The 26,704-nt window shown below is 38.1% G+C and overlaps 1 protein-coding gene across 1 annotated transcript in view; it reads right to left on the bottom strand.

Annotated features, from left to right (window-relative positions):
- RAPH1 (Ras association (RalGDS/AF-6) and pleckstrin homology domains 1) overlaps positions 1 to 23,234 on the bottom strand; it is a 47,933-nt gene extending 24,699 nt beyond the window's left edge. The window contains exons 1-4 of the mRNA XM_029959516.1: positions 23,196 to 23,234; positions 18,013 to 18,132; positions 14,530 to 14,635; positions 13,153 to 13,670 (exon numbers count right to left, since the gene is read on the bottom strand). Of these exons, the coding sequence (XP_029815376.1) occupies positions 13,153 to 13,670; positions 14,530 to 14,635; positions 18,013 to 18,132; positions 23,196 to 23,219 (768 nt within the window). The 5' untranslated portion in view covers positions 23,220 to 23,234. The remainder of the gene's footprint in view (positions 1 to 13,152; positions 13,671 to 14,529; positions 14,636 to 18,012; positions 18,133 to 23,195) is intronic.
- Positions 23,235 to 26,704: the final 3,470 nt, after the last annotated feature.

Genomic DNA, 26,704 nt, shown 5'->3' with positions numbered 1-26,704 from the left:
ACAATTTAAATGCCTGATCTTTGCAAATAAACTAACCTACTTTCATGCTCCAAGTACTTTCCCAGACTAAAAATATCAGCAATGAAATCCAGGAAAACAAAATCAAAACATTAATTACTCCTAGGTAGACATTTCTGGTCTTCTATCATGAAAAGCATCTCTTCTTCCACCTGCTCCCATCACAACAATGAGAACTCAAGCTCTGGCAATGAAGTGTATCACCTTAGATTCATTTAGGATATAAAACCAATTCCAATTACACAAACTAGCACGTGTCCCACAATGCCATGATTTTTTCTATCCTGCTGCAGTAAACTGACTGCTTCCCCAGTACAAGGCCACCATTTCTCATAATGGGTGTTTTCAGTTTAAAAATATTTTTTTGAATCGTCACATGACCAGAATGAAATATCTTTGGAAGGCAAAAGTAGTTTGAAACATAATGTCAAAGCTTGACAACAGCTCCAGAGAAAACAAAACCATGCAGTCCTTTATACTAAGCAAGAAGTCACAGAGAAGTCAGATTGTAAGTGTTGGAAGACTATTTAATTTGAGGCATCCATCAAAATACTCAGCACAGCTAATTCAACATGAATAACACAAGTCAGAGACCTGATGCCTGATTTACCAAATTCTTTGGAAGATCACATATTTCTAGGTCACACTTCAATAAGCAGGTAAACTCAAACAGTATATAAAATGTGCACAGTCCAAAGCTAGCTATACTTCTACTGTAAGGTTTCTTGTAAAGCTGTATTTTTTATGTATAGGATAGTGTTCTCAATATCCAGCCATCGGTAACAGCCATACCTTGTTATAAGTTTCTGTATAAAATTATTAATGCAAATGCAGTACCAACGAAAAAGCTTCACAAAGTTACTTCCATTACATGTAGGAAAAAAGTTCACTTAGCATATCTCAAACTTTTCTATGAAAAGGGGGTCTATAAAACTACTCTGTTGGTAAAAGAATTTTAAAGCCAACACTTAATACACTGATATTTTAAATGCTGAATAGGAAGCCAGACTCCACTCAGGATTCCCAGTTAGTCTAACACCACCACTACTCAGGCAGAACTCAAAATACCATAGCCCAGTAGACATCCAGGAAGGAAGAAGCGATAGGGCTTTAAGAGGACTCTTAAGAGGCAACTTGAAATGTTTCCTCTTGTCACATAATCGAATCTGTCGATATAAACTGTGCTCCAAGACTTTCCCCCAGGAAGCCCAGACAGGCCAGAACACTGCCCAGCCATGCTGGACACTGAAACTCAGCAAGTTTGTTTATAGAATCCTCGGAAGGCTCTTTGGGCCCTAAAAGAACCAAACATGAAGCCTACCATCAGGTATCAAATATACTTGCAACTTCTTTTTGTGTTGGAAACACTTCATCTGGGGACAACTTTAACACAATACCAAGAAAGTTATTCACTCCTGTTTTAGTCCTTCCTCATAATACAGGACAGACTTTGAAATAAGTTGCCGGAACTCAATCCAGTTAAAAGACCTGGATATAGAAAAATAATGAAAGAAAACTATCAGAAACAGAAAAATCATTTTATGCAAGAAGCAGAAGCAGACATTGCAATGATGACTGTTTTGAACTGAGTCATACCATAACTCCTAGCAGCAATTATTCCGAATCACACTGAAAATTACAGATGTTTAATAGTAAAAAACCCTCAAAACGCTAAAAAAGATATGCTGATTGGAAAATTAACTTTCTAAAAAATTAAATATATACCTTCCTCAAGGGATGACAAAACAGCTGTGCACAAAAGCACTTAGTGCAGACACAATTTTACATTAAAAAATTGGGGTATGATGATCAAAATATCAGAAATAACAAAAAGCATACAAGTAAGCCTACTAATGTTTCCATAGGAAACTTAAGCTGCTATGGATAATCACAACAAAGAAAACTAGGTTTGAGTAAAATTAACATTAACACTGAAAAGTTCTAGATGCTGTTAAGACAAAAAAATTAGTAGTTTTCATGTGCAGTTCATTCAGCAAAGACAGCTAGCCTTGATGTTTATAAAAATATGGACTATAGTCTTGTTCCAGATTAGGTTTTGGACTTCAAAGATTTCCTACATCCTTTCTTTGGAGACAGGAATGCAGCATCCATTATCTTCCGATCTAAATATCAGATGTTCATGGACCAGCTGTTGAAAACTGCATTTCACTGATTTCAGAAAACTCAGCACAATACTTTTATACCCATCACCAACCCTTCATCTATAAAACATGTTTGCTAAACATGACAGAACAGATGGGCTAGCAGGAAAATGAAAATACCTTTCAGATTTCCAGAACATAATTTGTTGCACTAAACTAAATGACAAATAATGCTCTACATGGCCAAAACCTCAAGGTTTTCTCACCTTGTCAGTTCTACTATGAAATATTCAGTGAGTTGTTTTAATTCTTGAGGTTCTGAGGTCTTCAGCCAAAAGTCAGTTTCAAAGAAATCAAAACTGAAATGATTTCTAAACTATCACTGAATTACCAAGCATATTATATTTATTTTTTACAGTCAGTAACTGAAGGGTGGATTTTTAAGCAGATCCTTTTAGAAGAGGTGATAAACTGAGCTGTCCAGCCAGGTTCTGAAGCATAAAGGCTGCATAGCCCATCTTGCCATGGCAGCAGGTTCACAGGTAACACACTATAGTATCCATGGCCTCCTTTCTTCATCTCTACTTGCACAGTTTTGCAAAATATTGACCAGAATGTTCATATTGAACTTATTCATTTTCTTGTTACACACCTGATCATCACTTCATACAGAAATAAGCAGGACTAGTTTAGAAAGATTCAATCTCATTGGCAAGAGACCAAGTTGTATCTAAGTCCTCTAATTTTAAGGTAACGGCTGAGAATACATGCATACAGAATTTAAAAACAGCACAGTACAATCTGAAAGGTATCAAGTATGTTCTTTACACTGGCAATAATGATCAAAATCTGGATGGGAAGTGCATGACCTGGCAATATTCTCAGATATTTTACCTTATTATTCTAATGCCTTAAATATCTTAAATAGAAAACCTCCTTTCATGTTAAATATTATCTGTAGGTCCAAAGCCATTCACTCAAGGTATGTACAACAGAATAACAAACACACTGAGGACTTGTGTATGTAATTATCTTGCCATGTTTCTTGCAAAACTCTTTAATAAGAGTTTAACATTAACCCACACGTTTAATTAAACCAGCTGGTGGCACTCTTGTGCCACTATTCTGGATTCAATATGACAGTTGAGAAACGCTATAAAAATCTTTTTTAAAAGCATCCTCTGTCCCTAAAAACAAACTAAAAATTGGGGAAACTCAGCAAACAGCATCCAATAGAAAGCTATATGCTTGCAAAAGTCAGCATCCAACAGAGAGCTACATGCTTGCAAAAGTTTTGCTGAAAAGATAACTCCTATAGTTCCCATTTCAACTTCATCTCTATGTTGAATTCTTTAGACTCCACCTTAAAGAATTAGAATCCACTATTTTCAAAACAGAACTCAAAAATTAAAGTTTAAACATAATTTTTGTAATTTTGACCCAAAGGAGGACAAAGATGGAAAAGAACTCAAATTTTTCTTTGCAAACACTTTGATATCATATATTCATGTGGAATGTATTCATATGCACACAATATGATAAATATCTGACTGAAAATACCCATTTTCCGCTTTCCTTTGCAAAGGGGGTGCTTTAGCCTGGAGAAAAAGCAGCTCAGAGGAGACCTTATCACTCTCTACAATTAGCTAGAAGAACGTGGTTGACAGGTGGGTGACAGTCTCTTCTCACAAGTAGTAACAAGAGATAGAAGATGAAAGGGACTCAAGTTGCACCAGAGGAGGTTTACATTGGATATTTGAAAAAAAAAATTGTTGCAAAAGGTATAACAGTTTGTTCTTATCAAAACCTAAGAAAAGGAAAACAGACATTAGAAACTGAAGCAGCAGCATTAGATGACAGAGCTGCCAGACACTTCCACATCCAAGATGTGTTTTCACAGAATCACCATGGGTAAAGTTGGAAGGGACCACAGTGGGTCATCTGGTCCAACCTCCAGCTCAAGCAGGGTCATCCTAGAGTTGCTTATAAAAAAGCTATATCACTAAGACAGCAATTTTCCACAATGGTTTACCATTACAGGATGATTACTAGTCATTTACATTAGACAACTATTATAAAGTAAAGAAAGGAAGGTGTGTGTCATTTAAAATACAGATTTTTTAAAGGCCTCTCTGAGTCTGACCATGAAATAGCTTATTGGCAGGGGCATCATCAAAGACCTGCTTTGTGCTGTCCCACAAGAAGAGACTTAAATTTGTCTGAGCCTAAGCCTTTAGAATTAAAATTGTAGTCTATAAAGTCTCAATGAAGTCTGGAGCATCACAATTAAAAAAACCTCAAGGGTGCATCCTCTCAGAGAGCACTGCCCAGCCCTTCAACTGGACTGTACACTACTACCCTTGAACTAAAGATCAGCCAAGATCAAGAGTGCTTGGGTCCGTGGGGGAGAGTATAGCTGCCTTCTTTAAACTGCAGTGCCTGCCTGCTGCAGAGATACTGCAGCCAGACAAGGGAGGGGAGAACCTAGTGCAATCATTCTGAGCTCAGGAGTGGCCAACCCTCCCTCCCAGAACTCACGCAACTCCATTTCACTGCAGGCAACTGGACCAAAACAAAAATTTTCGAATGTTGATTTACAGCAAGTATTTATTAAATACTAGGAATGTTTATAACTTCATGTCAGTTCTGACAGGTACAGACTAAACCTCCTGAAGGTCACTGCAATTTCAGTAATATGTCTGTGAACATCTTGATCAACAAACTGCTGCACTGTGTGCATGAGAGGCGCTCCTCCGTAGTTCATGCACCTCTCAGGTCAGGTTGTGACCTGCTGAACACAAGCTACTTAAGATGGAGCAGGACAGAAAGGATTGCAAAAGCTACTGAACACTTCAGTTCAAGCTTGGTTTCACTATTGCTTTTTAGAAATTTAAGACTAAACTGCCACAAGAAAGAGGCAGCCCTGTTGCTCCCACAACCGTGTGTCTTCACATCTCCTGTGTGGACAGCAGTCATTTTGACCACATGGTCCAAAAGATCAATGAACAACTAATTCAGAAGGATTATTTTTCAGGGAAAGTTGCTCCAAATGACCAGGCAGCTGCACAAACAAGATGTGGAAATACTGCCCAATTCATCAATTGCATGGATCTAAACCAAACATGAAATCCCAAATAAGGTTTCTCTGCAGGGAGGAGGTTTCAAGCATGGAATTCTCCCAAAATTAAAACAAACAAACAAACAAAACAAAAAAAAAAAACAGGAAAAATACTACAGAGTATAATTTCACATAAAGTGTTTGTCTGATCTGTCTAAAAAAAGATACATTAAGTGGAAGACCTAAAGGAGGAAGGGGAAAAAAAACCCCTCAAACTTAGTATACTATGATTAATTAATTCCTAACTGCATTAGTTCAAGAATATCAGACACTGCATCCTGAAAAGGGCTCTATCTGTACCACAGAAAACAAAATATCAGAGAAGCTAAGAAAGCTAAGAAATAAGAGTACATGTAGGTTTAATTGGTTTGATTGGTTTTGACTGAATCTGCTGCCTTTTATACTAAGAGGCAACTGTATTAAATAACATTTCATTATATGCCTGTTGACTTCTACACCATAAATTTCCCCAAAAATGACTGTAGACATCAAGTCATCCAAAGATCAACCACTATAAAAGATTGGGGAGCTAAGTCACAAATCTATCTTTTTGTTTAAAAGCAGATAAGTCACATGAAAAAAACCCCACACCTGCATTCATAAAGCAAGGCACTGATTTGGCCGGTCTAAAATGTTATTCAACTTTTACAAAAATGAGACTAGTAAGTGTCCAGCCTAGGAAACTAATCAAAGCTGTAAATTTGGTCAACTAAAAATGAAGACTTGTCTTTGTATTTGCAGACAACTTTTACCATACTCTAACAGATTAAACACTAACCAGCATGCTCAAACCTGACACAGCTAAAAGGCCAGTTCTCAGTCATTTTTTCAGAACATGAAGTCTTATTTTTGGGGGTTTGAACTTCTTTACAAATGTCACGAACTCTTGTTTTCATCCTACAGGTTAGGAATATATGCAACTGAAGACAACAGCATAAATTCTTTTCTCCTCTTAAGAGTTTAATGTTCCACAATTGGCAGCTGTGTTCTTAATTTTTGTCATCTGTTCCAAATTTGATTTTTGGCAACCTGAAGTAAGGACAAACAAGTAATCTGTTGCTAATTTCCTACAGATGTTGTATTTCACATCCCTAATCTAATCAAATGTTGCAAAAAAAAAATTGTCTTGGGTTTATGCAGACTGGTGTATCTACAAAAATTGTCTGCTTAAAAAGATCCATTAATTAATCACAACTTGTAGTGATATCTTCACTGGCAACTGCAACCAATGCACACTACATCCCTGCAGCACACTTTTGACAAAATTTGGTAACATCTTAAGGCAAGACTTCTGATTTCTCCACTGAGGTCTAGTGGCTTAGTCCAAGAGGAATGCTGCCTAGATTTAATTGGTCATTGATCCATGGTATTTTTTCTCTTGCAGATGAACCTGGTAAGAGATAGAACCTCTAAAGAATGATTTTCCTAGCTTGTCTGTGCTAATGATCCAATTTTTTCCTCAAGAAATCCTTTCCCAAACACAAGTATTTTTCTAAAGTGCTCTGGAACAGGCACAAAAGCAAAGAGATTCATTTTAAAATGTGCTTATTTACACAGCACTTGGGACAGCAGAGTGAGTCATTTAGTTTCTTGTCCACTGAAGACTGTGTTCCATCACAGAATAACCAGAAAGAACAGTATATTTAGGCAGAGACAATGCCTTTGGTGTTCATACTTAGGGTAACAAAGTATACCATAACTGTGATTTTTGAGTTGAGACCAGCTTTGCCACCCAGCAGTGTCAAAAAGAACATGTATTAACTGTCCGTTTTCCTGTTCTTTCAGGGAGGGAACTTTCAAACTTATTCATCAGTGTGAGGCAAAGCTGACAGGCAATGTCAGAAGATAAAATTATTCTTACATGTTTTATGGTTCCTGCTACACTTCAATTAGTCACCTCCTATGTGAAAAAAGGTACAGTATAAATTTTAAATTCATAGCTATAAAATAAGTCAGATGCACTGATTGGAGAATCAAGATTTACCAATAAAAGGATAATGTTTAAAGTCTTGTTTCCCTTTCACGTATTTTAAACCTATATACCCCAAATTTTAAAACATACCAGTCCATGTATGTGCAGTAGACAAAACTTTTAGAATGTCTCCTTTGGATTCCAATTGAAAATTCTTAAGAAAAAATTTAAATTATCCCTTCCTATAATTTGCTTTGCAGATTCCATGCGTGTAATGTGAAAAAAAAGGATAAGGTGCTAGTTTTGCAGGCACTGGGAAGAGTGAATTAGCAATCTTTGGGTTCTAGTGCATCATGTGATGAGCACGAATAGCCAAGCACATTTGATTACCAAAAAACATAAATACTGTTTATATTTCATGAAATTGTATGTTTATCTCAGAGAATGCTTTGAATGCCTCAAAAAAATCTGGCAAGTGAGGAGTAATTTTACATGTATTTCAAGAACATTTGAAAACTGGAGGGCTCACACTTCTTATGCCAAGAAAATTGGAAGCCAAAGTAATGCTGCGGGATGATAGATATGCACAATTTTTCTTTACTGTTGACTTATTAAAGAACACTTTGTGACTAATAACTGGAAAAAAAGAAAGAGGAAAAGATGGTCTAATTGTGTTTCAAATTAAGTCTTTCCATTGGCTATTTTCAGCTTAGGAAAATGGTAACTGGAAATGCTCCAGAATACTCTTTGTGTACAAAACTAAGGACATAACACAACTGGCAGAAAATTAAATGAATTTTTTTTTAAATAATTTTTTCTTTAGAAGAAACACAAAACAAACCTCTGTCATGCCTTGTTTGTTGCTTGTCTGTGACTACTCTCACAAATGGAAGTCTAACATTATTCACATCTGCTAACCATGCAAAACATGGACCATAAGGAAAACTACTCGAACATTAAGCTCCCAAAGCACAAGAACTCTATTCCTTCAAGAGCTAAAATAGACCACAACTGTTCTTTAAATCACCTACAAATAACAGGTGAGGTTCAGCAATCCAACTCTATTTAAAGACACCATTGCCTACCAAAGACCATACTATCAGTTGATTTCTCTGCATACATTAGCAGTCAACTGCACTTTCATACAGTGTAACATTTACCAACCCCACATAAAACATGGCCCTCAGTAATTTTAAATGGGTACCAAAGTTTTCGTGTTATGCCACTGCGTAGGCAAGTGAAGTGTCAACAAGTTCATACAAGAACCACGGCAAAACTGCCATGAAACACAAACTCTGTTTCTCCTTGTGCCCCTCTCAAGTTCTCCATTTTATCCCACAGGAGCTATTAGCTAGTACAGATTTATCTGTGTGTGCTGAGCTTACATGACAATCCCTACTAACTGTCATGCCTCCCAACCTCCCTTTTTTCCCCCCCGAAAGAAACATTAATGTTTACTCTATACTGTTTAATGTTTACTCTATACTGCTGCCGTTTCTGCCAAGTGAAGCAAAGAACTTGTAGCTGTAATGCACTGGCAGTCAGGCTCTTGTCATGATTTTCATCTCTTTTACTTAAATTTGTTGTAGGTTTAGGCTTGATGCAAAAGCTAAAAAATAAAATACAATTAAAAAAAAATCATGAAGTGTTACTGACTGCTACATTTTGCACTATCTTCATATGTAAGCCAGAATCTCAGCTGTGCAAACTGGGTTACAGACATAAAGAACTCCATCGAGTTGGGAGGGCGGGGGTGGTGCTGTGCTGTGCCAGACCAGATGGCAGACTTCAAACTTATCTGCAACCTCTTCACTGAGTATGTGCAGGACAGGAACAATGACCATCCATGAATGGACCCTTTCACCCGTCAGACACAAACAGCTCCATGAGCATCATCAACACATTTCTCTATTCTCTCCCCACTGCTTGCTTCTCCTATTGCTCTAGCACAGCTCACTGAAAACAGAGACAACTCCTTGCTGGCAGAGGGGCCAAAGGAAGAAGGAAAAAGATAATGTGGGTGGAAGGGACAAGTTAGTCATACAGTCATCACTTCCCCTACTTTTAACTCATGCTACTACTTCATTTATTCAGTCTACATTCAAGTAAAGTATCCCACATACAGAAACAAAGCCTGTGAGTGTATGCCACTCATTACACAGCTAAAAACATAAAAATTAAATGCAACCTACCAATTTAAGAAAGAATACCATTCAAGCAAGGATCTGGGAAATCATTTTGTCAAAGACAAATTTCAATTTAACAAAAAATTATGGGGTTTAGGGTGGGATAGAAACAACTTTTCTTCTTATTCAACAATGCTTAAGGGGGACTTAGGACAAGAACGTAAGTGCAGTCAGAAAACAGTACCATCAAGACAAGATCTTGAGACTACAAAGCAATAGTCTTTGAAGACATTAATGTTCACAGTGTCTCAAGAGATAGTGTTAAGAATTGTTACTAAAGAAAGAAAATAAATCATGATGACAACTAATAAACCCACAATTTTAGACAACTCAGGAAATTCCAGAATTTCAACTCCTCCAAAACTGGCATAAATACAAATTTAGAAGGAGAACAAGGATGGTCCTGGTCAATAGAACTACTGAAAGTTATCATCTGTCATCATGCTGATGTATCTTCAACCCCAGGAGGTTCCTACAGCACAGGCTGCTAGGAGGAAGAGGAAAACAAGACCCTACCTTGCCTGTCCAAATGCTCAGGCAAAAAGTTCTGAATAATCCAATACCACCAGTATGCGTATTCCTGCTCTCCCTTCCAGCCTCCAGCACTTGGCTACACCCCTGATCAGACTCCTCTGAGCCTCCCCAATTCACCTAAATAACACAGAAGGAGTCCCAGAATAGAAGCAGTAAGTTTTCTATGTTAAGGACCAGTAAGTGCCAAAGCTGGGACAATGGAGGAGATGAGACAGTGTAGGCAAGAACTTTGAGGAAGGAAGGATGAGAGAAAAGGGAATTTATATCCTCCATTTCTGGTGGTTGTGGAATTGCAGCCTTTTTCATAACATTGATCACTATTATCAGTCAGAAAATATACTAGACCACAAATACATTTCACAGGTCAGTGCATGGCAGTTCTTTTACTGGACTTTCCTGCACTTCCAGGTCAGAGAGCTCTCAAATACAGAGCAGAATTATTTTTTAAGATAAAATACTGAAGTTAATAACTGCAAAGCTTAATTTCCTTTTTCAAACAAGTATTTCCTCCCATCAAAACTGTCTTCCGTTTTACTTGGGAAGAGCATTACATCAAGTTGCAGCAGGAAGGATGACTTTTTAAAGTACCTATAACTGCCTGGAGAGGACAGAAGGGATCGGTCAAAAGGGCAGAGCTGCCAAGACACTGCCCTCTTTGATAAGAGCCACAGCAGTAAAGAGAAATTTTAAAGGTCAGCTCAACTACAGGCAGTCTCAAGGAAGACAGGCAAAAGAGCTAACTCAAAGCACTATGTTAGAATAACAAATCTCAAAACAGATCTGCTATGGCCATGAAGAAATAGCCTCTCCCACTTTCTGCATGAAAACTGTTTGGATTTTTCCCTACATGGGCACTAGGTCTTCTTCAAAGGCTATTTCCTCAGAGGGCTGTTCTCTACTAGAAACAGCACCACTGAGTCAACTGTGTGGGTGGGAAGGTACAATTCAACCCTATCAGTAAAAGGTGTTTTGGTTTACGACCTAACCATGAGGATTAGCAAACCCTTAAACTAGTTTTTGGGCACTAAACGAATGAAAAAGGAAATAAAAGCTTTGTTGATACCTAATGATTCTTCCAAAGAACCCATTTAAAAGGTGGATTTCCTTCAAAAAACACTATCACAGAATCTGTCCCAATCTCAAAAAACTGATTTCCCCTTTTCCATTCACCAGTGATGAGAAAAGAAAGCTACTTCTCAAGTAAAACGTCCCATCCCACCACGCAACAGTTTTAATAGTGAATACCAATTCTGTAAACCTGGGGAAAATGTCTCAGAGTTGAACACCTTCCTCAGGCTACCGAAATTCAAAAGAAAAGACAGAGCAAAAACAAAGCAGCACAGTTAATGAGTGCAGAGGTTTCTGCTCTAAAGAGAGGAGAAGAATCTGGCTCTCAAATTACCAGCATTTCTGGTTACCCTCTTCAAAGGAATCATTCTTATCAACTTATCTGGGAAGAGAAACAATAGCCACATTCTTATATGAGAAGCAATCACTGGGTTTACAAAGGCAGTGCTCACAGTCCTTGAGAAGAGCTTTTGGGGATGATTTTGAGCCTTGCAGTCAGTGGCCAAGAAGGAGCTCAGAAAGCAACTGAGAAAGCAACTGCAACACTTGGAGAGATATAGATTACCTTCCTGGGAAGACAAAGGCACTTCTTGGCCTCTGTCCCTTAATTCACCAACAAGTTACTTAAGTGAAGCAGGTGGTTTCTTGATTATTCAAGACAGAAAGAAATGGCGTATCACTCCTGAAGTAAAAGAGAGAATCTAGGAGACCTGCAAAATCAATTGCAGAAAACACCTTGCATTTTTAAAAATTAAGAAATGCAATGTTCCTGTTTTTCTTGAGCTATGAAAGTTGGAGTGACTAATTCACATAAGTCATCTTTTTAGCCTGAGAAGAGATAAAAATGCAAGATTGCCTAACTTTTACATAATAAAATGATACTATATATAACCATGAATAACAGCGAGAGATGCAAAAAAACCCCCCAAAATAAGCCTTGTCATAGCACAGAAAGAAAATGATTGACAAACAAGCAATATAATCAATGACTGTCACAAGCTGGCTTGAACACTTAGGCCTACAGCAATAATGCAAAGGTTTGCATTTTAACGTTCCAAAACGCATAGGACACATTTCTATCTATGTTTTAATTCACTCAATACAAAAAATTTCCAGTAAAAACATATTGAACACCAACTTTTTATACAAAAAGGAAGTTAAACTAAACCATCATTCACTAATTTCTCAGCATTTCAAATAAAGATTTAAACTGAAGTGTGACCTTGATGAGCTGATCATTAGACTGATAAGCCTGCATCATTCACTCTACACCCTGCATCATTCATTCTACACCAGATGAACTTTTGCTGCAGATGTGTAGAACCATGCTTTCAGCACTGCTCATTCAAATTAGTGTTAATTATTGATTAGAATAAACTCAGCTTGTTCCAGTTTTCTCTTGTCAAAGGGAACATGCATATTAGTACAGCTGACATTTGAACAGGTCAGATTTCTGTTTCAGAGAATATTTCTACAAGATAGTTTCTAGTTTAGGTTTTCAAAATTCACCATAACATTTTTCCCATTTCCTCTCACAAGTAACCAGCACTTTCAATGTTCACCAAACTGGCTTTTTTTACTGAAGTGGCCTCGCTCATTAAGCAACGTCAAGGCACCAAAATCCCAAATTAACATCTGCTATTGTTGTATTGCAGCCCAGTTGTTTTTGTGTATTTTTTCAAAGAGGTCTCCCTGTCACACATTAAACAAGAATATTAAGTAGCAGCAAATTATTGGTATAGTATAGCTCCAGAGAGGCATTCATAAATTGCTCCATGTGTTTGAGGTATTAACTGTACTGTAACAGGAATGCAGTTTTTCAATTGTACTTTCTTTTTTCCACAGATGTGCACTCCTCAGATTTAAATTAAAAGCAATATATGAGACTTACTTAGATTAAAAATATTAACTACAAAAAAAAATTAAAATGCATGGTTGGCTTAGGAGGAACAAGAAATGCGGAAAGCTCTTAAAAAAACCAAACCCAAAACACATTCTTTAAAAGAAGAGCTGCCTTGCAGACAGAACCAAAACCAGAGAAAGTAGCAGCTAGAGCAAGTGTAGCCCATGCAATTAGCAATCTTAGTCTTTAATCAACCCCACTGTGCTGCAGATGTTTAGCTAGGAGTTTTACCATGGGGGGTGGGGTGGGGTGTCTAAGTATGAAGAAAAAAACCCCAACCAAACAAAAATCTCAAATTAGTGACACTCTACCTCAGTGATTGGTTGCCCCTGTGACGTCAAGTCCAGTTCCTGAGGTCTCGTCACCTTATCGATATCCAAGGAGTCCATGCTGGAAGCTGCAGAGGTCATGCTGGAGCGGGAGGAGTTACTGATGGAGCGCACCTCAGCATCACTCACTGTGCCAGCAGATGCTGTCCTCCTGTGCTGAGCAGTAACTGCTGGTTTGGGGTCTTCTGCAACGGACTGCTGGGCTGCCTCATCCATGCTCAAAGAGGCCTTCTCTAGCTGTGCGGTGATGTCATCCAAAGACACGTTGGCATGTGATGGTTTAGTCACCTTACCAGAGGAGGAGGATAATCCTTTCATGCTGCTGTGCTTAGTAGAAGGTCGACTAGCAGGTGGTTTCTGAGTTTTGGGTTCTGTGGCAGGACGTTTCACTGCAGCATTGTTTGCTGAATGAGACCCGATGCTGCTGAGCTCCTGTTCTATGGAACAGAGATCAGCCATGAGGGCATCCAGATCCACAGTCTCCCCCTGATTCAGGGCTTCTGCAACAAACAACAGTTGTCAGTTTGTGCAGAGATTTCATTTGCAACTCTTCACTTTATGTTATCAAATCTAACAGTTAGGGTAAGGGAATAAAGGAAGCAGCATTTTCTTTTCCCATCTCTATTGCAAGATCTCTGCTCACTGTGAAGCAGAAGTTCATTTGCACTACTACTCTTGACCAGTGCACCTTTCACACAATTTAGGTTAAACACATTTGCCAGCAAAAGAAATCTATGAGTGTGCAGACTATGTTTGAGAAGTTAAAACTGCTTTCCTGTGAACCGATTTAAAAATACATCTGCAGAGCATCACGCCTCAGCCTTTCAAAAAAGTGCAGGTGTTTTGCTAAACATTTTCTGAATTGCAAAAACAATGTAACTGCTTTAAAAACAAACAAACAAACAAACCCCTATATATATATATTCAAGCTTTTAAATTAAGGTTTTCTGTATTACAACCAGGGGAAGCTATTTTAAGAAAAGGAAAAATACGATTTTTGTTTAATGTGAAAGCATTCTGTACCTATATTCCTGCACCCTGTTCCATGAAGCAAGATGCTCTTTCTTCCTGGTTAACAGATACACATTAATTCATTCTTCCATGAGAGCAGACCCCAGAACATGCTTTTCTGTACAAATACTAGACTGCAGTTCTCAGATACTAGGTGCTATAAAATATATACTGTTTCAGTATACTCAAAATTCTGGCATCAGAAAGCAATGCCTTCAGCAAATATGTTCTCACTTCAGCTAGAAGTGTACTCAAATGCTCTTATATTTTAACCCGTTTTCATTTGTAGCTGGAATAAGGTTTTTTTTTTCTTAAACTAATATTTGAGGGGTAAATAATTCAACAAACCATTCAAATTGTACATGGAGAAGCGATATGAGAAGTTGGCAAGATTGGTTTCCTGACGGAGAGGTGATCTCTTCACCGGTGCCACAGGCTTGTCTGTATCCAAACTCTGAAAAAGATCAAAAAAAGGGCAAAATAAAGTTTGACACGGAATCGGACAAGCAAATCTTTAAGATGAATTCATTTTCTCCAAGAGAAATTTTTCAAAATCTCCCGGCACATAAAAAAAACCAACCCTCCTTTTCAGGCTTTAGACTGAAAACATACATTGTCATACAACAGAGATTTAGCTTCAAATATGCAATAAAGAAAAGGCCTTAAACACATTCTGGTTTTTGCTGAATCAAAGGAAGGAAGCATATTCCACATGCTTTTTTAAGTGGTGTTACATACTAGCTCATTTTGAAACACAGGCAGCTGGCTTAGCTGTAACAAATTCTCTGCAGCAAACTGGGTAAGGATCTAAACACATTCAGCCTGTGATACCCTAAGATATGCATCATTAGCTTATGAGCATAATCATGGCATAAGCACATAAAAACATTCAATGAAGAATTCTATTTTATTAAAAGGGATTTTAAATTGGCTAAATTCAGACATTTTTTTCAATGAGCCTTTCCTGTGAACAATGTTAAATCGTGAAAGCAATCCCTAGTCAGTTTATGTAGGACACTTTTTTTTAGAAAAACTAGTATAGGTTAAAAAAAGAGACACGTTTTTATTTCTAATCTTGAATTGTTTTGTTATGAAGGCTAACGTGGGTACAATATATAATGTTATAATAAATACCAGGATTTGTGTAAGTAGCAAGCAGTAGGGCACTGTGACCCAGCTGGTGACCCAAGAGGTACATGACAGGGCCAGCAGCTGCTGCCCCTGGAGTGGCAAGTGTTACATGGGGAATCCAGCTCTTGCCATCACTGAAGCTCAACAGGCCTGCAGAACATCTGAAATGAAGTAGTGCTTGTACTGATAAAGATTTTCTGAAGATATGCTTGTCTGAAGGAAAAGCATCTTCTAGCTCCAACAGAATAAAAGTTTCTCACCTAAGCTTTTTATTTTCATTTTCTATATCTTTACTCAAGCCTTTGTTAAAAAATGAAATGCACTATTTTTTCTCCTAATATTTATTCTCACGGAACTCCCTTTCCTCAGCCTGGCCCAAACTTAATCCCCTTCCCCAGCTCCCAAAATCAATTAGAGAGTCAATTATCACTTAATGAGAAGACAGTGATGAAGCCTTGTCTTCCATCAGATGGCAAGAATCTCATCTCTGATGAAGCTTATGTGTTGTCCCAGACAGAATAGTGGAGGGGGGGTGGGGGAAGGAAAAATCTATCTATAACCCTGGAGACAGAAGAGGCAAGTTAGGGCTCATTCCTTCAGACTGAATCCACAGACTGTTACAAAAGATGACCTGTAAAGCAAATCTATCCTGGTTAAAAATATCTAAAATGCATTTTACTGACCTTAATAATAACAAAATTATTTCACCTCCTTGAAAATACATGTGATATTCTCTCACTGTTACCTGTTACATTCTCCATAATACATTACATTGCTAGAACAGCATTTTGGAGAACTGCTGAAAACTGAAACAGCACCAAAAAGCTTAGTTCTGAATAATCATGAGAAGCAAGGTAAGATTTCCTTCATTTAACCTGTACCATAGAGCAGGACAACTTAAGCAGTATAAATGTTAATCCACTGTGCCAAACACGGCTCACACACGCTGCAGATTTGTGACTTCATATTATAACGCTTTTGTTAGACCAACAGTTAAAGAGGGCAAAGTGAATTCCAGTGATCTCATGGGTATTTTAACAATTTCAAATCTTTAAAAAAAGCACTTACATCTGGAGAGGAATCTGGGTCTTACTTTAAATCCCCTTAAAGTAAACATTTATGAAATCTAAAAAGGAAGTTAAAGTTCAAGGATCTCAGGATCTCCTACTGCACTTGGAAGTCCAGCTGATAAACAGCAACAAATGCTGAGACTACAGGAGAATGCACTTTAGATCTCATTAACTCTAATCACCCCTCTTTATTGGGACTTCATTAGGGCTGCATCAAGACCTGATCATTTTCCAAATAAACTAACTCAGACACAACTAACTCCATGAATTTGCTTCTACAAAACAATATGAGGTCAAAGTTTTGGGGGAAATGTCATTTCTCAATAGTTGCAAAAGATAGAAGGGCAACTGTCAGGCTATGTTGCAGACTGTGTTGAACAAATAACGTGGGTCTCCTGTTAACTACCCATTAGTAGGTTTTAAAAACTTTGCATGGACCAGCAACAAACTGAGACATGACCCTGAAATCTGCACATCAACAGTGTAGCTATAACCCCCAAATAAAATATGCTTATATTTCTAGGCTGCTAGACATGAAAAAACAGGGCAGAGAATAAGAGGTTCAAGACCAATTACCCGCTGTGCTGTTCTGTGAAGATCCTCACTCAAAGTGATTTACAAAGCCCAAACCTTCAAAATGGTTTTCACTTATCACTAAAAATCCTTCATACAAAGTTAAAAACACAGCAAGAATTAATATATACAGATTCATGTCATACTCTTCCATTCATTTCAAAAAGCAAGATTGCCCTGCATGTACAAGTTCAGAAAAAAAATTACTTTCCCCTATATGCTATATACATTTAGAACCTGCAGGCAGAAATTTAACCAGATTCAGAGATGAGCCTGAATCTGAAATTCTGTCATCAATAGCTCAATTTTCCTTCAGTCTTTGGGTTAAGATGAAGATGAGAAAAATTGCCTCTTCTCTAGCTTAATGAAACTTCAGTTACCATACCTTTGCTTAATTCCACACGATAAACAAGGAGAAGATTAAATATGCTATTCCGGAGGGCCAGCTCACAGAGCTGAAAACCCCCTGCAAGCAGTCACAGAGAAATGGCCTATCATCCATCCCAGGACAGGCATACCAGGCAAAATGCAAGAGCTGCTTGTGAAGGAAAGGAAAAGCACTGGAAAGCTGAAGTGCCAAAAGATGTCCTATCAGCTGCTTCTCTGATGCAGGAAGAGTACTCTGGAACAATGATGAGTCCTCTAGGGTGTATCAGGTCACTTTACCACGTCATGAGGGGCAACGTTCACAATTTCCTGTTCCTTGTTGCTGTTCAGGTGCAACAAATAAATGCTGTCACAGCTGGACAACGTCAAAGCACGTTTGGAGACACACCCTATCTCTAGTCAGCTAAAGTCCATGTTTCTTTATATACACAAGCACAAAATACCAATTCCATAGGAATCTTACCCTTTGGGAAAGGCCAAACTAGAAGGTTGGGAAAAATAAATTTAACAACCTTGAGATGGGGAAAAGAAGCCAATTTACAAACTTTTAAAGAGTACTGAACTGGTCACAGGCTAAAGTTTACCTTGCTGCAAGCAGCAGTGCTGAGCAGGTAGCATCCAACTGAAAAGAATCATAATACTTCAGTAAGATGTTTGAAATATCCCTCACCTGTGTGAGTTTGTCCAGTTCACCCAGCCAGGCCCCAAACATCTTGTCCAGATCCTGGTCTTCCTTATCACTATCTTCTTCTGCACCATGGTCAAGCTCTTCATCTGACAATTGCTCCATCTGAAAAAAATAAAAGTTTGACACTCAAATTTTCTTATCAGTGTCTAAGAAAACTGGTGTCAGCTACTATGTTTCTGAAAAAGTATTCTGAAGTCAAAGCACGTCTGTCCATTACCTTTCTAAATGCATACATTCACAGTTTGTTATCCTGCTCACTAGTGAAGACTTAGTATGAAAGTTGCAATGGATAATTACAAAGCCATTTTTGCAGCTCACTTTTGTCAGAACCATGCAGAAAAGATTAAGAACAGAGTTCACAATATTTAATACACCATCAGAAATTATTTCATGCTAGCTTTGCATGCATTCACTGCCAGCTATTGTTGGCAAAATATATTGACATTACATTACAAAAATCCAACTCTCATCCAAGGAATTCAGCTGACCACAGTTAAGCAACACCATTCAACCCACAGGAAGTGCAGTCTCACTGCACTGCAAATAGATCACTCTACACATCCGTAAACAGAAATACCTAAACAGGCCACAGAGAATGTCAGCAATACATCCCCTGAGACAGTTTAAATCTTGGACACTGACCAGATCAGCTCAGTGATACTGCACAATTTTTATTCAACAAAGAAACTCCTCCCTGGAAGCAAAGAGTCACTGTAACATTTATCAGATCCTCCTTCATTCAACAAAGCTGTAACCAAGATAAAGACTTAATGTTCTCCAAAGTTTAACTCCTATTACCCCAAAGAAAATTAACCTTTTGTTAAGCAAGCCTCTATTCTTCTCTCCAAACATGTCTTCCTTTTATGGAGCTAAGACACATGTGCCTTTCTGGGTACATACACACCAATAAAGCCAGGATCTGGTTCAGAACATCCTTGGGGCAGGGGGGTGGCGGGCAGCGCAATGAACTAGGTAACAATTTGGGAGTTATCAGGCAGCACAAAAGAGTAACTCCTGGAGATGTGCTACAGAATGTCCAGAGACAGTTTAGAACAGATCACCACCAAGAGCAACACAAAAAATGAATGGTGAGTTGTACACCTTGATTTAGTCAAGTCAAAGAATCACAGAATATGCTGAGTTGGAAGGGACCCACAAGGATCATCGAGTCCAACTCCTGGCCCTGCACAGGATCCCCAAGAGTCACGCCATGTGCCTGAAAGTATAGTCCAAACACTTCTTGAACTCTGTCAGGCTTGCTGCTGTGACCACTTCCCCAGGGAACCTGTTCCAGTGCCCAACCACCCTCTGGGGGAAGAACCTTTTCCTAATATCCAAACTAAACTTCCCCTGACACAACTTCAGGCCATTCCCTTGGGTCCTGTCACTGGGCACCACAGAGAAGAGACCAGTGACAGTCTCTGAGTGCCTGCCCCTCCTCTTCCCCTCACAAGGAAGTTGTAGCTCCAATGAGGTCTCCCCTCAGTCTCCTCTGCTCCAGGCTGAACAGATCCAGTGACCTCAGCCACTACTCATTGGCTTCCCCTCAAGGCCCTTCCCCATCTTTGTTGCCCTCCTTTGGACACTCTCTAATGGCTTAATATCTTTCTTATATTGTGGTGCCCAAAATTGCCACAATATTCAAGGTGAGGCAGCCCCAGTGGAGAGCAGAGCAGGACAGTCCCCTCCCTCGACCGGCTGGTGATGCTTTGCCTGATGCCCCCCAGGACATGGTTGGCCCTCCTGGCTGCCAGGGCACTGCTGGCCCATATTCAACCTGCCATCAAGCAGGACCCCCAGGTCCCTTTCCACAGCTCTGCTTTCCAGCTTCTCATTCCCCAGTCTGTACGTACATCTGGAGTTGCCCCAGCCCAGGTGCAGATTCTGGCACTTTCCCTTGTTGAACTTTATGTGGATGGTGATTGCCCAGTCCTCCAACTTGTCAAAGTCATGGGCTACATAGTTGTTTGCTACATAGCTTTCTGACAACACCAGTTTTAATTTCATAGCCTTAAAAACAAACTTTCTAAATGCTAGTTTTCAGGAAAAGACGAATCTTAGCCTGAAAGACATCACAGTGTTGCAGAGTTGAACTGATAAGGAATGTTATGAAAGAAGATACAGGTGATCTCTGAGAAAAAACTCTTCAATCTATTTTTCACTTTATATGACACTTGTTCATGCAAAAATACCTCCATGATTTAAAAACAGCCTTTCCTTATATTTATATATTGCTTTTCACTTTCTCTTGATAAAACTGTCAGGGAACAGGAAACTTTAGAGGAGATCCATAATTCTGAGGTCAGCAAAAGCCAATGCCTCCCATGGATGCAAGATACTGCCATCCAGTTGCTGTAGGCAAAGCTGCTTCAGTCCACTACTGAGATTCTACTGTAGTGGCAGAGCACAATGCAGCTGCCTACCTTCAAAGGGGTAATAATATTAAAGCTGACTTGTCATGGCACACTGCACTGTGCCAATGCTGAACAAATTAAATTCACCATCTGAAGCTCCTTTCTTCCAACACTTGCTTTGAGTTCTGCACTCTAAGAAATGGAAGGAAGCTCTTCCTAACATCTAAGAGTGAAGCTGAAATTATAAAAAAACACAAACCCAATATATTTATGTAATAGAGCTGCATCCTTCCACCAAGACTGCATCATTTGACAACATAGTATTTTCCAGTGTCCATATACACTTAAAATAAAGGATTTTTATTTGAAAGCTAAAGGAAGTTATTAAAGGGTGCCTTACAAAATATGGCAATGAATTGGCAAATCAAATAAATGGAAACTATGATATAAAACAGTCAGAGCTCAGTATTTATGGATACTTTACACTGCTAGCCTTTCCTTCTTTGAGCTTTTTTGATGATCTACAGTTAGATGAGACTTGTTTTGCAGTGGATTCATTCTATGGCACAGTTCATAACTCATGCTTTCATTAAGAGAGGAGCTTGCTCTTTTTACTAATATTTCTGAGGACCTGAGATGTGGAAAGCATTCTCAATTTCCCATAAACTGTTGCTTTAGCTATTTTAACTTGGCATCAGAGACACTGCTTTAATTCCAGTTACTCTGAAGACAGAATTAGCAGCCTAAAGAAAACTTCTACCAGTGAAGTACTGTTGTGTCAGCATATCTGGCACTAAACTCTGTAGTATTTGCCAGCTCCTTGTAGTCCCCACCCAAGCTTCCTAACGTCAGCTGCATTTCCTATGAGCCTGTCAACATTTACTTGCAAAAGGCACACAGAGGATAGTGTCTCACTTAAGAAATAGCTAATATTGACTTGCTAGTTCTGTAAAAGGAATTTGTCTTCGCACAATTCCGCTACCAGAAGATATCCCAGAGGACATTAATTATAGAATTAATTCAACAAATCAAGGCAGAGACAAAATGCTCAGAAAACAGTATCTGAATTTTTGACATAAGCACTCAAAACATTAACAACTTATAAAAGAGTACACATTCCAATTAAAAACTTCAAATTTTCCTTTTACAACCATTTTCTTTCTCGCTGCTGTTGATCACAGTAACCACACACCATACTTTAGCACATCATACCTAACTGGGAGTTATCATGCCTTTCTAAGGATACAACATCTTTCTTTATAACAGAAAGAAAAATGGCATAAGGAGTGGGAGGTTGTGTGTGTTTTGTTTTGTTGTGTTGGGTTATTTTGTTAAAGGAGTCATTTAGAACTAAATCAGATGTACAAAATGGAAAAGGGGTAATTGTTCTAAGGTGATACCCTAAAGTAAGCCACTCACATTCCTAAAGCATTTGCAGGGTAGCAGAGTTTAAGTAGCTTTTCTTTCTGCTTAGCTCATACCAGATCAAGTGCCAAAGGAACTTTAGGATTCAAGTTATTTTTCAACACTTCACCTCCTATTCAGTTCAAGTGTTTGTCAGAGTAGAACATCATGAAAATGAGCAGCATCATTATGGGATACCCAGATAAAATACAGTACCAATACAGCACAGTCTTCCGTATGCAAGTAAGGCCTTCTGCACTGAAGTGTGGTCTAGGCACTATTTTGTTATCAGCTACACACTGTGACAGTCTGTATTATCTGTTTGAAATGCTATTTAAACAGGCAGACTCACAATCACTGTAAGTCAGCTATCAAGTTTCCAATACAGTTCATTAGGTTTGTTCACATTTAAATGCATGAAGCACAGTATAGTCTATTTTATTTATGAAAAACTGTTAAGGCTTTCATTAGAAGTTACCCATTGCAATATTTAATCATAACCTACTATGTTAAATTACACTTTAAAAAAACCCCTCACCAATAATTCAGGGAGAAAAAAAAGAAAAATTTACTCTTTCAAGCTGATTCTTATAGAAGCCATTGTAGCTTTTAGTACACTAGGACAATCATTAGATCATGTCATGTTAAAAAACATGAGGAAAGATGGAAAGCCCAAGAACGATGCTTCAAATAGACCATTTTGACATTTTCATTTCAAACCACTGCAGAACTCTGACACTAAGAAACAGCTGTCATCAGAAAGCAACAGCTTTGGGACAGAGTTAAGTTATAATCCAAACTTTACTCGCCGAGACCCCATTCTGCACACTTGCATGTTAAGACAGTAGTTCCTACCTCAAATCAACCCAGTTCAAGACAGCAGAAATCTTTATTACATTAACAATATCTCCTTCTAATAAAAACACTCTGCACTGAAAGAACTCCAGATATAAAAGAATCAAACTGCAGGATTTGTCTATACCACAAGTAATTAATTATGGAAAGATCATAAGAGAAATAATAATAGAATTCTGTGTCCAAGTGGCAACACCAATGTGCTTAAAGGGTCAGCTACAAGAATGTGTCTATTCACTATAATTGCAGAAGCACTGTAATTAGAACTTTGAACTAGAGATGCTTTAGTGTGTTCAAAAACAACTGACAGTATAAAACCCTAAAATGAAAACATACCATCTTTCAGGCAACTGATGTGTTCACCCCCAACTTTTCTTATTATTTAAATACAAGCTTCTACAAGCTCATGCTTATTCCTGAACTAAGGACTTGCTTCCTAAAAACAATTATGGAATTTGTTACAAAGCTATTATAAGGATGCAGCAGACAATACACAAATGTTCAAAACACCATCTCAAGAAGTAACTGGTTTTCTGCATTTTAAAAGCTAACCTCAGGAACCAAAAGGAACTGCATTGCATATTCTGGTTTGGGAAACATACTCTGTCTGCACCTCATCTGGAAATCAAAGTTCCCTCGTTTGTGGTCATTCCTGTGTCATTGTGACCGTATCCATTTAAGAAGTTGTATGTGACAGAACACTGCAGTAATATACTGTACAAGCACCTAGGCACAGTGTGCACACATAATTTCAAGAGTAAGATTCTAGCAGTTTTTCTTGTCTAATATTTATTCACCTGACTGCTTAAAGAAAAAGGTTTCTTAAACAGAAAAAAAAAATTGAAATGCTTTCACAAAAATGACAGCCAAAGCCTGCACCCATATTCCATGTTTCTATACATTTTATTAAAGTCACAGTAAATAATGAAAGGTAGTTTGAGCACATACATTATTTGTTTCATATTACTACTCTGTCCACATGACAGGGACCAGTCAATTCTAGTGCATTTTTCATTAAAAATAAGAGTCTTATGGTATAACTGGCACCAGCATTTCTCCTTTGAATTTAATAAGCAGCACACTAAGCCAGTGACACAGTGCAGATCATTTGCTTTAGTATGTCCATCTTTCTTCTTAATAAGTATAAAGTATTCTGAAAGTAACTACTCTAGAAAAAGATATTTGGAGGGGGATTAGAAAGTTATGGGAAACTCTTTGTGCATTATCCAATGTTCTATAACCCAGTTTACATTAAGAGTAATCTAGATGAAAAGCTGAACAAAAGAGCATTTGTTTTCTTTGAGCTTCAAATAGCAGAGGTAATACATCCCAAGGCTCCTGCAGCACACAAACATTCCAATGCCTCTCAAATTCAAAAACTGATACAAATCTGTCAGCCAAAAAATTCAAATTCAAAATGTCCCAAATCAAAAAATCTTATGTCAAGTGAAAGCCTGCTTCAATATACTATTTTGAGCCAACTTTGAGTTTGGTTTTTTTTTAACCATGCTTCAGGCAATAGTTTTCCAGACTTGTAGTCACAAAACAAGGTGAAAACACACTTCATTAAAAGCAAAGAGACCTTTTATAACCAATACACTGAAATACTGTGGGTGACCTCTTGAGATCCTGGACAGCAATGTAAGACCCAGGAAAAAATAGTCACACATCAATAGACTGAAGACACATTTACGGTGTGTGAAGCATTCATTATTACTAATGCATCTCAGTACTGGGTCACTAGATTGGATTCAAGTCTACTCTCTGTTTCCAGCCCTTCTCTCCCTTACTCCCCAACTCATGAAGGATGTTTTCCTTACATCAGTGCATTATCTGTCACAATTCAATTGATCTGTCCTGTCCATCTCAACTGCATTCCAACTATTCAGGAAGTAAGGGACTCAGCATTGCTCTGGAAAATTGTTTTTATTTAATTTCATACTTATTTTTTAAAATAAACTAATTAGTAGCAACTTGGGAATAGGGCTGGCAAAAAAAGGAACAAATATTTACACACATGGGTTCTTTAAGTTGTTCTTCCAAACTGAAATAAGGCATTGTACTTTAGCAATAAATACTGTTCTTCAAACAGAGGAAGTCAAGAGCAGACCATGAAACACACAAAACTTATTCAGAGCAAATGGGAGAAGGAAAACAATTCCAGAATACACTGAAAGAGTTTTAAAAGCAACGTGCAGTTTGCGCATATTTGGGGTTTTTTTAAGACTTTTACTTTATATCAGGCAGCTGGTCTAGATTGCAGAAATCCAGCAAGTATGAAAACCAGGCATCCTCACTGTATGGTCTTATTTTCAGGTTTAGCTGAGAGATGCAAAACTGGACAGCCCACAATATTCCCTCCCTTACCCACCGATCTGTGCAAGATGCAAGAATGCATCTTTGAAACCACAGAAGAGAAACATTCGTGTCTGAATATGCATGTTTTGAATTGCAGACAGGCCAGAGTTTTATTAAAAGATCAACTAACGGCTGCTGAAAGTAACAGTTATTCAGTCAAAAACACACACAGCATTTCTAACTCCACTCTTAAAATTAAGCACATGCCTGTACAAGAACTTGCTTTTGCCTGTAGCTGTATTTTAAGTCCAGTCAAACAACAACCTTTTCACTAAGCTCATAAAAATATTTTTCTTTCCATTGTTTGTAAGTTTGTAATATAAATATTTATTGCAACACAAGGGAACACATAACTTACATTTTAGCAACTGCTAATGAAACGATTGTTTGAAAAAGCAACTGGAAGAAGAAAAAAGTCTCAATCAGTTATCAGATGGTAACATCAAAGCAAGTTGTCTCACTGCTTCTGGAATCCCCCAAAATACATCAATGCTGTATACAGTAAATACAGGTTTTTTAAACTTGGTGCTGGTCATGAGAGCACTGTTATCCCTGTCAGGTTCTAAGAGGCTGTTCAACAACTACCCCTGGAGATTCTAACCAGGAAAGTCAAACATCCCACAGTTGCTCCCTAGTCTTCCACAGATTCAGCACCAGATCTTTAGAAGGAAGCAGACTGTGTTAAACAGGGATCTGACAACACAGTGTTATTCACAGACAATACAAATGTGAAAGTATAAAGCTCTTCTTGGCTAGCAGCATGAAGAAATAGAAAAATATTATTCTCCATATTCATATCCTCTGCAGCTCCCTTTGTATTTAATCAGAACTTATACATTCCCCCTCTAACTTTAGTTGACACGAGCACCCACAATTTCCCAAAATAAACAAACTGAAGATACCAGAATGTTTACTTCATCATCTTGATTTCTAACAATGGGAAATGACTCTGATGTGCCACAGCAAAACCACCCACAAAACACCTACCCATCCACCCCTTCTTTGTTTGAAAGCTTTAAGAGAGATGTAACATGCAAAGTGCATCAAGCAGAATACCCTGTATTCCACAGGGTTGGTTTCTGGTTTTAAGCTGTCTTTGTACTATTATTACTATTTATATTGACTCTAGTTTTCCATAATTGCAGCCTGAAATTTTAAATTAGTCTCCAAAGGGTGTCTCCTTGTATATTGAAATACAGTTATAAAATGTTGTTTCCTGTGAGATAAAGGATGCACCAAAATTACCAAAATGTCTACAGAAGAATTTAACTCTATTTGAAATTTGCACTGTTGAGAAGGCACACAGTAAAACCTTTATTCCCTCCAATATATTTCAGTGCCTGACTCATATCTAGCCAAACAGATGCTCCCTTGAAAAGAAGGGGCTTTATCAATAATTGTATCCCATTTCCTGAACCAAGATTCCAGCCAGAGTGCCCAAGTGGACAGTAAATTAATTCCCATAGAAAGAGTATCCTTATGTCTCACTGAACACTCTTTATGAAGACAACCTGAAGACAGCTATAAAAAAGTACTTAGTTCATAAAAACAAAAGTTGCTTTAGCTGAAATATTTTTTGAACAGAGGATAAAATATAAGTGTTCTGTAAAACAATGACATTCATTAGTTGTAGGAGTCAACATCTCAGTCTTACCAGCTAAGACTAAAGATTTTTCATTGTACAGTCTGTCTTCAGTAGGTAG

The sequence above is a fragment of the Manacus vitellinus genome, unplaced genomic scaffold (genome assembly GCF_001715985.3).
Source record: "Manacus vitellinus isolate BGI_N305 unplaced genomic scaffold, ASM171598v3 scaffold_20_pilon, whole genome shotgun sequence".
Classification (NCBI taxonomy): domain Eukaryota; kingdom Metazoa; phylum Chordata; class Aves; order Passeriformes; family Pipridae; genus Manacus; species Manacus vitellinus.
The sequence above is the reverse complement of the archived record's forward strand: the minus strand, read 5'-3'. Positions and strand labels throughout refer to the sequence as shown.